General features: G+C 33.1%; 1 protein-coding gene across 1 annotated transcript; it reads left to right on the forward strand.

Annotated features, from left to right (window-relative positions):
- Positions 1–234: 234 nt before the first annotated feature.
- On the forward strand, positions 235–14500 carry LOC143075065 (uncharacterized). The gene is made up of 7 exons (XM_076250325.1): positions 235–391; positions 3209–3274; positions 4454–4568; positions 5258–5665; positions 6428–6500; positions 11303–11362; positions 12412–14500. The coding sequence occupies exons 2-7, from the start codon at positions 3209–3211 to the stop codon at positions 12422–12424; spliced, it is 735 nt and encodes a 244-aa protein (XP_076106440.1). The 5' UTR covers positions 235–391; the 3' UTR covers positions 12425–14500.
- Positions 14501–15425: the final 925 nt, after the last annotated feature.

Raw genomic sequence — 15425 nt, forward strand, 5'->3', positions numbered from 1 at the left:
GACAAATATTTTATCGTTAATGGTGATTCGTAGATTTGCAATAAAATATATAGGTAAAAATAAACAAAGTATTTACAAGTTGTAGAACCATGTTTATTCTTATTTTGAAATAGATAAATAATAAGTAATTACTTCTTCTATTTGGTAGTTTTACATAATAATATCTAAGTAGCGTAAGATGTATTTATAACTAATTATCAGGTTACATTAACCATGTTAACACTTATCAATGTAATCTACCTCGCACGTTTAACTGTAGCTTATGGAAAGGATATCCCATTATACCAAGTATTCAAAGAGGAAGTAAATAAGCACTAAGCACAAATAACCATTTAGTGGTGTAATCGCAAACCATTGTAAACATAACATAGAGGACAGATTTTTAGATAAGGTAAGTCTTCCCAACCATCTTAGTAATATACATCATCATACAAGTTGAAATAATGTATTGTATATGTGAAATAGTTTGATTTAAATTGATGTTCCACACTATCTAAAAACAAAATGACATGTTGAATTCTGAAAACGAAACTACTACAGTATATTCAACATTGTATTCTCGAATAGACTTTCATTTCGTTATGTGCGCTTTATATATCAATAATAACTTATCAACACATTTGGATTCGTATAACAGTAGTTTTCGATTTCTCTTTTTTCATCATTTTTAAAAACAGCCTTGTATAAATTAATGAAATTAATTAATTAAAAAATGTCAACTTATTAGATAAAAATGTGTTGGGCCTATAAAGATAAATCTGGATTTGTTTTATCTACGCAGCGACCATGGCATTTTTAGATTCAAGCGTAATTCAAATTCTTCAAACGAAAAAGGAATTCAAATCGATATTTTTTTCACATAAAAAAATCTAATGGGGTCTGTTTTTGAAAGTAAGCTGTGTGAAAACTTTCTAATCTGATGTGTAAAGAAACAATGCGTTTTGATCTGGAACTGCTGGAATGGAAACAGTACAAAATGCAACTATAATTTCAATCGTAAGGCAAAAACCTGCTATAGCCGTTTTGGTGACATATAGTCAGATAAAATAGCTAAACAAAGGCGCATGGCAAATCGACTTCAATGTATTAAGATAAAAAAAAAAAAAACATGCACACTAATATAAATCAGGCCTGGAACAAATATCTTTAAAACAGAAATGAAAATGTTCACTCGCAAATCATGCATTCAAAAAAATATTATTAAAGTCATTTTGGATTTTCTAAACACAAAAAGGCAAAATGGTTTTTGTATACGAAATAACAGACTCTGTTGATTCAAGTGAAAAATTAACGGCACCTTATATAATTAAAAACCAATTGTTCAGATAACAATTGAAGGTCTTTCCATTAGTTAATATCTATTTTGATATTAAAATATAAAAAATCAGTCTAAAATGTCAGTTCATATGGCTTTATGATGTATAAATATGAATTTAAAGCAAAGGTCAAAATCTAGAACGTCAAATTAATCTATGACATTGACCTCAATTTCAAGGTAACAAACTGAGGATCTCAAATCAAAAGACCCTAGGTCTCTAATATGTATGGTTAATAAGTTATATCACTTTACCCATAATTTAAGATATGATAGGGGTGAAAACTCCCATTCATTACTTACGCACCCTTTCAACTAAAATTATTTAGTTACCACATGTCGCAACTAACAATTTATACAAAATAATTTGTCGATATCTTAAAAGGTTAATAAAAATGAGTGAAAATAAGACAAATTCAAAAATTGGAATATGATCTTGACCTTTGACCTTGACCTAATTTTCATTTTTTTGGACCAAGGACCTCAAATCAAAAGATCCTAGGTCTCTATCACTTATGGTGTTCTAGTTTAAAATACATTTCAAAATTTCAAATACAAAAGGGGAAATAACTCTCATATGGAGCCTTCATATTGCTTCGGTCGAAATTGGACAAATCATGCGAAGGATATAACGAGCAATTTTATGAAATAAATTTGTCGTAATCTTTTACGGTTGCGAAGGAGTCGTGGACACAAAGAAAACAGTGTTTGAAGAGATCACTCCTACAAAGAAAAGTATTCGGTTACGCAGGGTAAATTTCAAAAGCGCATAAACTGTTCAATATCATATACCAAATATCTAAGCGACATATTGCGAAACAAGCATTTATCGCAAGAACAAAATTAGGCGGAAGAAAAAAAAAATAATCAGAAGAAAAACATTAGGTCTTTCCACAGAAAAGTGGAAAGACCTAATTAATAAAGCCTTATCTGACAATTGTGATTCAATAAGATCATACAAAATAGCAAAATCGTTGATGTACAAAATACATAACAATTTAGTTTAGGCGGATACTCGTGATTTCTCTCAATATGACCTATCGTTTACTGCATATATATGTGTCTCTGTTATGCTTATGGTATCATCCGTTTCCTTGTGATTTTTGTCCAACTCATCTGCTACTTGGTATACATATTCAATGCCTTTAGAGTCCTGCGTAATGGCAAATGCTATTTTTTCATACCTCGGAGATTTTCTCTGCCCCTTCTACATAAATAAAATATTACTTTACAGTTTACCGCGCTTTTTGCATGTAAACATCAAAAAAGATTAAGACATCCGAGTGACCCGATGATATAGACTGTACGTGAAACTTCACGGCAAAACTTCCAGTAATAAAAATGTCGGATTCCACATTAAAAATAGTCTTGCATTTTGCGAAGGTCTTGATTATACAGTGCAAACACAATGAAAAGGTAGAACAGTAGTTGATTTTATTTAAGATAATTGAAAAACGTCATCTTGGATGAATGCAGTTGGTAGTTTAAAAATTGACGACAAAAAACACGATGCAAATTTTTCATGACGGAGACTATAGTGCGGAACCAATCCTATTTGTTTTGTTTATTTATCGTTAAGTGACATCAAACTTTAAAGGGAGTTAACTCGTGATCATTGAGGTGCGACAAGGGTTATTGACTGGCAAATAATAGGGTTGTTCGATAGAGGCTTCAATATGTCGAGGTTATTGCTGCCAATTTTCGGAAAACTATGACATGTGATTATATATTAGCCAATCAAATAGCTTCTATATAATAAAAGGTATAGTTATAAAAGGTATTTCACGTTTTACTGGTTTCCGATGTCTTACACAAATTTTTCTCTTTATTATCAAATATGTAACATATTTTAGGTAGATCTCAGATAAAAATGTTATTGAAATTTATTTTCAGATGAAAAGCAGAACTAGTGTAGGGCTCCTTTTATTAGTTTTTGTCTTCATAGCGAATAATAATAACGTAAGTATTTACATGTAACTTAAAGTGACAGCAGTTTCAATGAATTTCAGGAACGATTTATTAAAGCTTACCCTTGACAATGCTTGATCAGGAAATACTATTTACATTAAAATTATTTTTCTTTTCTTTTTCCAGAGTGGACTATGATTAACTAATTAACATAGTTTGTTTTTTATACGACTAAAATATTTTCCGGCCGTATAATGGTGTCATCGTTGTAACCGTCCGATATTTGATTTCCAGATAATAAATTGCAAATAAGTAAATGGAATTCTTTGACATTTAACAGTACGGTGTCATACCGCAATAGAAAAGTTCGCTATGAAATTGTACAACGAGATTTCATATTGCAACAGGAAAGTATGAATTGATTCATGATATCAAAATAATCATTTATATGACTCAATCATACGATATTTACGATAGATATTTAGCTTATCTGCAAAAATTCCATCATCATGCCTTGTATATTCTGTACTGTCATACAACTCTAGATTCCACTAACGAGGAAAGGTAAGATTAGGCCACCGAAAACTCAATTATTAATTCATTTTATGTGACCAAGTGTAATTTTATTACAGGTTTTTTTCAGAACATACATTATGTATTATTACGTCTTTACAAGTACCTAGATAGTTATCAAAGGTACCAAGATTATAATGTAATACGTCAGACGCGCGTGTCGTCTACATAAGACTCATCAGTGACAATCAGGTCAAAATAGTTGTAAAGCCAAACAAGTACAAAGTTGAAGAGCATTGAGGACCAAAAATTCTAAAAAGTTGTGTCAAATACGACTAAGGCAATCTATTTCTAGGATAAGAAAATCCTTAGTTTTTCGAAAAAATTAAGTTTTGACACCGAGAAATTTATGAAAATGACAATTTAATTGATATTCATGTCAACACCGAATTGCCGACTACTGGGCTAGAACCTGTATCCGTCTGTTACCGATACATCATTAGTGGTGCTATAAACCAAATATTTTTTCAACATAAGTATTCTATCGTAATTCGTTTTGTGACAATGAGCACTTTTTCTGTATTTCAAATTAATTTGTTAGTACATGACTGTATATTTGAAATTCCACAAGAAATTCAAGTTAGTTACAAATGTAAACGTTCACGAAACCTAAACACTTCTTAATGGAAATTGTATCAATCGTTTTTCCCGGTCTAGATTGTGAATGCCTGTAAAATATATGAGTTCGAATGCACAGATGGAAGTTGTATCAATTCAACATTGAAATGCAATTACGATTTTGACTGTCCAGATCGCCACGATGAGGTTAATTGTGAGTATATTGTACATGTAAAGGAAACAATTATAGGCCATTGTTATATTATAGTTGTTTCTGTGTGTGCTTCATTGTAGTGTTTCTGTTGTGCCGTTGTTCTCCTCTTATATTTGATGTGTTTCCTTCAGTTTTAGATTGTAACCAGGATTTTCTTTTTCTCAATCGATTTATGAATTTCGAACAGCGATATACTACTGTTCCCTTATTTATAGGTTACAACAATTCATTTATGTTCAAATGTCATGTCTTTTTTATTAACAACAAACAGATTAAAATCAAGTTTATCGAAATGGTAATCATCTCAAGTTTTTATTATTTTCCTCTCAATCTGCCAATGTATCTATGCTTTCTAATTGTATTTCACGTATTGAATTTGAAAAAAAGGAGTTTGTTATTTATGCAAAGGGACGAGAAAATATTTCAAAAAATCTCTGTTCACTGTTCATTGGATTGCATGTTTTGTAGATTTTTTGATAAAAAGGGATGGCTTTTGTTGACATTATAAAACAATTTACTTGTTTACTGCAACAATTTATTTGAATAAAACATAGGTTAGAAGTGTTTTAAAATCAAGATGATATGTGCCAAATAAATGATTTATATTTATCAATTAAATCGAACAAGGAAACAGTCTTACAATGGTTTAATGTTCACGTTTATTATTATTATTTACCTATGTTATATAGGTACATATATTCAGCCATGCCCTGAAGGAAACTATAGATGTGCAACAGGCGAATGTGTTAACAATAAAACCGAATGTCCAATAATGACATCATTAGTATCGTTATCTTCTACCATTGCTGTCGATATTCAATCTTCCTTTGTGTCACCAACTACTAGTTCAAAGATGATATCAGCCACCAGTCATCCAAATACGTATACATTACTGAGTTCTGGTTTATCGTCAACAGTAATACATCATTTACAGTCATCATCTGCTTTTATATCATCAACAATTTCAATAGAACCAACAACAATGCATCATTCATATCAGACCTCTTTTATACAAACAACACCAACGTATCCCGTAAAGACACCTAGGTCTCCAACAGACGATCAAAAACCCGATGAGGAAAGTAATAAGTTATTATGTAAGTTCTTTATTCTCTTGATAACGAACAGAAACATGGAATTTTAAATGAATCAAAGTAAGGGTTGAAAATTGTTACCTCCTCAATTTAAGTATTTCAAATTTCAGAATAATGCAAAGATTTGTTCTAACATGTTTAAACCATCGATATTTTATATAAACTTTTGTAATTGTACATATTGATAGTTTCTTAAGAAAATGATTTAATCAAACTGAAGCCTTATTTGTTATTTTTTATATGATGTTATGTAAATACGTATAAAAAATATATAACTGTAAATTTTTTCTTAAATAAAATGGCCGTATGTATGGCGTCAGAATAAGAATTGTAATCACTATTCATACAAGCTCAGGCCCCACAGAAACAACCTCTGATATACAGGTTTGTAAAAATAAATCTGAAGCGTTTAAAGTTTGCATGTTTATAGAGTTTGTATCGGAGAGCAATTAAATCGTTAAGAAGATGTCTCCACCAAATATACAAACTAGTATATATTTGTTTAGGGGCCAGCTGAAGGACGCCTCTGGGTGCGAGAATTTCTCGTTGCATTGAAGACCTGTTGATGACCTTCTGTTGTTGTCTGCTCTATGGTCGGGTTGTTGTCACTTTGGCACATTCCCCATTTCCATTCTCAATTTAAAATATAAGATGTGTGGCGTACAATTCGAGACATTATAATATTGTTCAAAAGCAAAACGTCATATTCTAGATTATTTTTTGATTTTTTATTGATATTTTTATAATAAATATTTTGCTTTTCAGATTTATTATTTCTCTTAGTTTTATTGGTTCCATTGATTGTCTTGGTCGGATGGAGATATAGAATGAACATGAGGTAAATAAATTGATCTCATAAGATATTTTCCTTTGGTTTTGCCATATTATTAACCAGTAGTACCGGAATAATTCGTATATATTGTTTTTGGAAGTTAAAATATTAAACAGACCTTTAAGTTTAGCACATGAAATTATCAAAACAAAATAATATACATGTATTAGACAATAACACAAAAAGAGCGGGTATATACCAAAAGCAATACAATAATTAAGAAAAGATTAGTCATAATAAAAAGTAGTAAAAGGAGTTCTCAGAACAATATAAATGAAATATTCAAAAGAGAAAAATGATGAAAATAAAAACAATAATTACACAACCTATAACCAGGTAAATTAAGTGAAAATCAAAAGCATTAACTCAGCCGAATTCAAAATATAGATGAAAAACCACAGCCGATTTGCACAACCTAATTTTAAAAAAGAAAAACAATAGGCATTTTAGATACGTTACATTGTGAATATATACAGTCGCCTTCTTAACATATATATACATGATATACTAGCAAAAGGTATTAGATGTGCATCATAAAAAAAACTGCTGAAAGTGCATCATATAAAAACTGCAGAAAGTTAAATTTAATGTTCTAAGTTATAATGCGTCAAATATTTTAATATTGATTTTTTGGACAGTATTTGGGATATTAATCTCCCTCCGATGATAATAAAATTTAGGAAAACCCATATTAACAACAAAAACCAATTGTATTGTATGTTTTCTATCAAAATGAAACTCTTTAATTGCAGTGTGGAATACACAAATACCCATTTTGTTAAAACCAGAGTGTTGTAACGTAACTGCACTTTAATAACTAACATCACTTGTGTATATAGATTTAATGATTATACAACTCGTCTAAACATCAACCCAGCAATGTTAGATCTGTAAATTTGCTTTCGCAAATTTTAGGTTCTTCCCTCGCCGGGATTCGAACCCATGCTACTGTGATATCGTGACACCAAATCGCCTGCACTGCAGCCGTCCCGCTAGACCACACGACCACCTGGGCTCTCAAAAAAAAGAGCTTTCGCTGGCCATGTGTTACCTTTCCATGTCAGTTTTAATCTAGCGGCGTACTACAGTACATGATATATAAGGCATGAAGATGTTATTGTTACAGATCAGTTAAATTATCTATAGTAAAGGATCCTACAAATTAATGTAAGATACAGTCACAGAAAATAATTATATTCATAAGTACGTCTGAGTCAATGGCAACCCTACAACAGAGGTATCCATCGGATCGCCATCAATGATGGTGATACATGGCTGTGTACATAATGTATATACAACTCGTCTAAACATCAACCCAACAATGTTAGATCTGTAAATTTGCTTTCGCAAATTTTTGGTTCTTCCCTCGCCGGGATTCGAACATATGCTACTGTGATATCGTGACACCAAATCGCCTGCACTGCAGCCGTCCCGCTAGACCACACGACCACCTGGGCTCTAAAAAAAAGAGCTTTCGCTGGCCATGTGTTACCTTTCCACGTCAGTTTTAATCTAGCGGCGTACTACAGTACATGATATATAAGGCATGAAGATGTTATTGTTACAGATCAGCTAAATTATCTATAGTAAAGGATCCTACAAATTAATGTAAGATACAGTCACAGAAAATAATTATATTCATAAGTACGTCTGAGTCAATGACAACCCTACAACAGAGGTATCCATCGGATCGCCATCAATGATGGTGATACATGGCTGTGTACATAATGTATATACAACTCGTCTAAACATCAACCCAACAATGTTAGATCTGTAAATTTGCTTTCGCAAATTTTTGGTTCTTCCCTCGCCGGGATTCGAACCCATGCTACTGTGATATCGTGACACCAAATCGCCTGCACTGCAGCCGTCCCGCTAGACCACACGACCACCTGGGCTCTCAAAAAATAAGAGCTTTCGCTGGCCATGTGTTACCTTTCCACGTCAGTTTTAATCTAGCGGCGTACTACAGTACATGATATATAAGGCATGAAGATGTTATTGTTACATATCAGCTAAATTATCTATAGTAAAGGATCCTACAAATTAATGTAAGATACAGTCATAGAAAATAATTATATTCATAAGTACGTCTGAGTCAGTGACAACCCTACAACAGATGTATCCATCGGATCGCCATCAATGATGGTGATACATGGCTGTGTACATAATGTATATTCAACTCGTCTAAACATCAACCCAACAATGTTAGATCTGTAAATTTGCTTTCGCAAATTTTTGGTTCTTCCCTCGCCGGGATTCGAACATATGCTACTGTGATATCGTGACACCAAATCGCCTGCACTGCAGCCGTCCCGCTAGACCACACGACCACCTGGGCTCTCAAAAAAAAGAGCTTTCGCTGGCCATGTGTTACCTTTCCACGTCAGTTTTAATCTAGCGGCGTACTACAGTACATGATATATAAGCCATGAAGATGTTATTGTTACAGATCAGCTAAATTATCTATAGTAAAGGATCCTACAAATTAATGTAAGATACAGTCACAGAAAATAATTATATTCATAAGTACGTCTGAGTCAATGACAACCCTACAACAGAGGTATCCATCGGATCGCCATCAATGATGGTGATACATGGCTGTGTACATAATGTATGTACAACTCGTCTAAACATCAACCCAACAATGTTAGATCTGTAAATTTGCTTTCGCAAATTTTTGGTTTTTCCCTCGCCGGGATTCGAACCCATGCTACTGTGATATCGTGACACCAAATCGCCTGCACTGCAGCCGTCCCGCTAGACCACACGACCACCTGGGCTCTCAAAAAATAAGAGCTTTCGCTGGCCATGTGTTACCTTTCCACGTCAGTTTTAATCTAGCGGCGTACTACAGTACATGATATATTAGGCATGAAGATGTTATTGTTACATATCAGCTAAATTATCTATAGTAAAGGATCCTACAAATTAATGTAAGATACAGTCATAGAAAATAATTATATTCATAAGTACGTCTGAGTCAGTGACAACCCTACAACAGATGTATCCATCGTATCGCCATCAATGATGGTGATACATGGCTGTGTACATAATGTATATACAACTCGTCTAAACATTAACCCAACAATTTTAGATCTGTAAATTTGCTTTCGCAAATTTTTGGTTCTTCCCTCGCCGGGATTCGAACCCATGCTACTGTGATATCGTGACACCAAATCGCCTGCACTGCAGCCGTCCCGCTAGACCACACGACCACCTGGGCTCTCAAAAAATAAGAGCTTTCGCTGGCCATGTGTTACCTTTCCACGTCAGTTTTAATCTAGCGGCGTACTACAGTACATGATATATAAGGCATGAAGATGTTATTGTTACATATCAGCTAAATTATCTATAGTAAAGGATCCTACAAATTAATGTAAGATACAGTCATAGAAAATAATTATATTCATAAGTACGTCTGAGTCAGTGACAACCCTACAACAGATGTATCCATCGGATCGCCATCAATGATGGTGATACATGGCTGTGTACATAATGTATATTCAACTCGTCTAAACATCAACCCAACAATGTTAGATCTGTAGATTTGCTTTCGCAAATTTTTGGTTCTTCCCTCGCCGGGATTCGAACATATGCTACTGTGATATCGTGACACCAAATCGCCTGCACTGCAGCCGTCCCGCTAGACCACACGACCACCTGGGCTCTCAAAAAAAAGAGCTTTCGCTGGCCATGTGTTACCTTTCCACGTCAGTTTTAATCTAGCGGCGTACTACAGTACATGATATATAAGGCATGAAGATGTTATTGTTACAGATCAGCTAAATTATCTATAGTAAAGGATCCTACAAATTAATGTAAGATACAGTCACAGAAAATAATTATATTCATAAGTACGTCTGAGTCAATGACAACCCTACAACAGAGGTATCCATCGGATCGCCATCAATGATGGTGATACATGGCTGTGTACATAATGTATGTACAACTCGTCTAAACATCAACCCAACAATATTAGATCTGTAAATTTGCTTTCGCAAATTTTTGGTTTTTCCCTCGCCGGGATTCGAACCCATGCTACTGTGATATCGTGACACCAAATCGCCTGCACTGCAGCCGTCCCGCTAGACCACACGACCACCTGGGCTCTCAAAAAATAAGAGCTTTCGCTGGCCATGTGTTACCTTTCCACGTCAGTTTTAATCTAGCGGCGTACTACAGTACATGATATATAAGGCATGAAGATGTTATTGTTACATATCAGCTAAATTATCTATAGTAAAGGATCCTACAAATTAATGTAAGATACAGTCATAGAAAATAATTATATTCATAAGTACGTCTGAGTCAGTGACAACCCTACAACAGATGTATCCATCGTATCGCCATCAATGATGGTGATACATGGCTGTGTACATAATGTATATACAACTCGTCTAAACATTAACCCAACAATGTTAGATCTGTAAATTTGCTTTCGCAAATTTTTGGTTCTTCCCTCGCCGGGATTCGAACCCATGCTACTGTGATATCGTGAAACCAAATCGCCTGCACTGCAGCCGTCTAGATTATATATCTTTTTTTTCCTTCATATTTTAACCTGATAGTAATTTTTCTTTTTTGGTATCTTAGAGTCCTTAATTAGCGTATCAAGCATTTTCCAAGCATGACCTTACATTTTGTTTATGTGAAGTTTAAATGTAATTGAGCATGTAAAGATAAGTTTCAATCGAAACGGAAATAAAAAAGTAAAAAAAAAAACACACAAAATATTGTAATATAAAGAGATGTTCTGTATTAGAACCAATATATTTTTACAAATGTATTTATCTTTTTTTGTCTAGAAGCATGATCTACAGAGTAACAAGGAGGGGGAATCATTACCATGATGCTTCGAGGAATAGGTATGCTGTATGATTCATTATTTTTTTTATAACGGATACCATTAAAATATCTTTATTTATGTTCTGAACAACTGTAAAACGTCCGTAGGGGATACGTATGTAATTTACCTTCCATGTTTTTTTTTTTTTTTTTTTGTATTGTGGTATCCATAATTAAACTGTATAATTGCCAGTGTGAAATATCTGTTGCATCTTTTAGAAATGCCTTTATTATCATCTGACAGTTTCATACTATGTCAATCAATACTGTTCTACCATGCCTTTTTTTTCTCCCAAAAATAATATCTTTATTGCACTTTTCTTTGCTGTTTTGACAAATTACTCAACCTACAGCAGTTGATTCCTTGTGAATTAGTCACTGGATAACCAGGGAATTTATTTAGTGAATTCATATCTATAGGTAGTTTGTTCTACCATATCAATCAATCAATATATACAGGCAAAGACAGAAGCATGACTTTGTTAATTCTTATTCTTCATTAATTTGTTTGGCTTAATTCTATTTTAACTGCTGACTTAACGTGAAACGTGATTTATCAAAAGATTGAAATAGTTGTACAAAATACTGGAGGCCGTTAGATGTCAGACAGATATTTCATTAGATCGACCAAATTATGATGGTGTCCGTAAAACTTTCGAAGGTTGAATTCGACTTTATCACTGAGAACATTAGTTCAATAGAGAACTTTTAAACAACAATCCTATATCATGGAATTCATAATAGGAATAAAAACTCTTGAATTTCATATCACCTTTTGGAAATATATACCATACATGTATGCAGACGCTGCTGAAATGTTTCTACATAGAAATTGAATGATCACAGACGGAAACTGAACACATCTTTTTGTCGTAAAATGTGTTCTTGCAGTTTGTACGTAAATTGTCTTCAGTCAAAAAAGTATATAACAGAGTATGTATTTATGAAATCAAAGAGTATAAGTAACATAAACGAAACTGTCTTGTTGTATGACTATTTCAAATTGATGTTTTTGACGGATGTGCATGTAAATTCTAACGTTGTTTTGTTTTGTTTTTTTTTTTTGCAGAGAGATGCATTAGGGAGTAAGATAAAATATGAGAAAAATCATTTCCCTGAATCAACAATAGTCCAACAGACCAGTTAAACAAATACTTGCAATTGAACTCACCCTCTGTAAAGCATTTATCCAAGGGCATACTATACAGTTACAGTGAAGGCTATGACGTTGCCAACGTAAATGATGTTTTTCACCGCGTCAAAATTGAAATATCGGGTTAAGATGCTGGATTTTATCATTCGGATGATTTAACTGGTAAACGGGACGCCTCTTTTTAAAAATGACACTTTGCTTGATACTGTATGAGGATTGTTAATGGCTAATTCAGCGAAAAAATTATATATGGTTTTTTTTTAAAGAAAATTATACAGAAAAAAATGTTGTTCTTTCACTAAAATCTTGAGCATGTGACAACAAAATGGATATTTCGAAATATTGGTACACACATTAATGCACAGTTATGTGCTCCTAAAATAGATTCTGATCCAGCCGAGTTATGAGGAGGAAAGATTAAAAAGGACACTCCAAAAGTTTTATGGGCACCATCACGAATCCATACTATGTGTCTGTGTCTAAACATACATTTTTACCACGTCTTTGATTTTGATTTACCCTGTCCGTGGTCTGGTCAGTTAAGTATCGAATGTGACCAATTTCCGAATATGACTGTTTTGTAGGGTATATTCTGAGCCAAAAAAGTTTAGCAACACTTTTATTTTAATTTTTTTTTTTTGTGTTTCTGCAGAAAAAAAATATTCAAACATCATTGATATAATCCTTAGTTTTACCTGTAATTTAAAACAGACGTACTTTTTTCCTGGTGATTGATTTCGCGCCATTTCAACTTTGCACGTGTAATTGACGTTTTACCTTCTGTACCTGTACTTTTAAATTGATAGTAAAACTTTCTTTTTCACTGACGTTCAGAAACATGCCATTGATAGGAAAAACACATACACCTTTGAAAAAATTGCATGGCGTCAACCAGGGATACCCGAAAATGACCGTCAGAAAGGTCTTGGACTGGTTGATGTCGGAATGAGTTTTGCTGACAGCGTGGATCGATTTAATGTGCATACGGCTATAGTTTAGAGAATAACAAACAGATATCGACAAATTGCAACTGCACAGGATAGGTCGATATCCCGTAGACCAAAAAAACTATCGCCAAAGTAGGAGCGATACCTTTGCTTTTCATCAACACGTGACAAGTTTTTTTCGGCCACAAAAGTAGTGGATTGACTAAGGGCAGCTGCTGGTGTGCCTGCCAATCCTTCTTTGGTGCACTAAGGGCATGGCTGAGAAAATGATTTTGAATAACAGTATATTCATTTCCGCATTTTTACCCTCCCGCGCTCCATACAAAGAAAATTCTAATGAATGTGAGTGATAAACACCCATATTGCTTCTGACATGTAATACTTCCAGTTTTTTATTATTAAAATTATATGTTGTTATGATTTTGTAATAAAATAAAATTTCATATTTTTGTTGCTAAACTTTTTTGGCTCAGTATACATTTGCATCGCTATTAGTTTTGTATTGTATTTCTATCACGTAATGTTGTGATTGCAGCGTTGTTTTTAACATTGCTATATTAACAGGATGTTGTGCTAGCAATAAAACCAGGTTCAATCCACAATATTTTTTTTCTTAAAATGGCCTGTACCAAGTCAAAAATACAAATAGCTTAATCGATTACTTTCTACTGAACAACGGTAAACTACTTTTGCCTTAATGTACAGCAGATATTCCTGACGCGTTGACGAATAACCGTTCGTGTTTTTTATTCGAAATTAAGAAAAATGAAATGTACTAGTCCAAGAAACTGAAATGTTAGAACATGTCTGAAATTTTGACTCCATTTGTTTCTAAAAATAGCATATGAAGGTAAATGATTGTAACATATTTCAATCGACTACATGTAGGTTCAAAAAAGCTTGTAGGCAAACTTTTGTCTACAATTCACCGCGGGATCAAAACTGTATCGTATGCCTTTGAAATACAATTATTTATATACTTGATAAATAGTTCATCAGGGCTTATTTTTATATGTTTTATACATTATTTATTTAAAATAAAATGTATTATATCTATATCTGTTTTTTTGCATATCAAGAATAAATTGTTTTTTAACAAAATAACCATTGATGTTGTCTTTAATGAGATATCATATCTTTGTGTTACTAGCTTAAACTGAATGTAGTGTCTGTTATATATTCAACATTTCTAATATTGATCATAAGCTATATTAATGACAACTAAAGCCACGTTTTATTTGACCAAACTTAAGTTGTACCATTTAATACGGTAAATAAGACCGTTAACAATAACACTCGATTAACAACATGGTTCATACAGGAAGTCGAAGTGTAACTAATCCAGATTTACCGTTTGTTTAAAAATATTTCTGTAATAAAGAGCGGAATCTGTTCATCAAAATAGTTATAAAAGGTACCAGGATTATAATGCAGTACGCCAGACGCGCGTTTCGTCTACATAAGACACATCAGTGACGCTCATATCGAAATTTTATAAATCCAAACAAGTACAAAGTTGAAGAGCATTGAGGATCCAAAATTCAAAAAAAAAAAAATGTGCCCAATACGGCTAAGGTAATCTATATATGCCTGGAATAGGAAAATCTTGAGTTTTTCGAAAAATGCAAAGCTTTGTAAACAGGAAATTTATAAAAAAAAAAATGACCACATTATTGTAATTCATGTAAACACCGAAATGTTGACTACTGGGCTAGTGATACCCTCGGGGACGAAACGTCTCCCAGCAGTGGCATCGACTAGGGCAATATATATTATGAAATGGTTAAAATGTTTCAACGAACTTTCTTTTAAATCTCGGTTGGTGAATAAAGGTATCATAAAAACAACAATGTTTCAAGTCGATTATGCAAAACTGACTTCTCGTAAATTTCTGATTATTTTTAATGTGGTCCTTTTTATCATATAGTTATTTGAGTATTTAGATCTTATAGAATGTAGTTTTAGAATTAAAAATGTGGTTGT

Source organism: Mytilus galloprovincialis, chromosome 5, assembly GCF_965363235.1.
Source record: "Mytilus galloprovincialis chromosome 5, xbMytGall1.hap1.1, whole genome shotgun sequence".
Classification (NCBI taxonomy): Eukaryota; Metazoa; Mollusca; class Bivalvia; order Mytilida; family Mytilidae; genus Mytilus; species Mytilus galloprovincialis.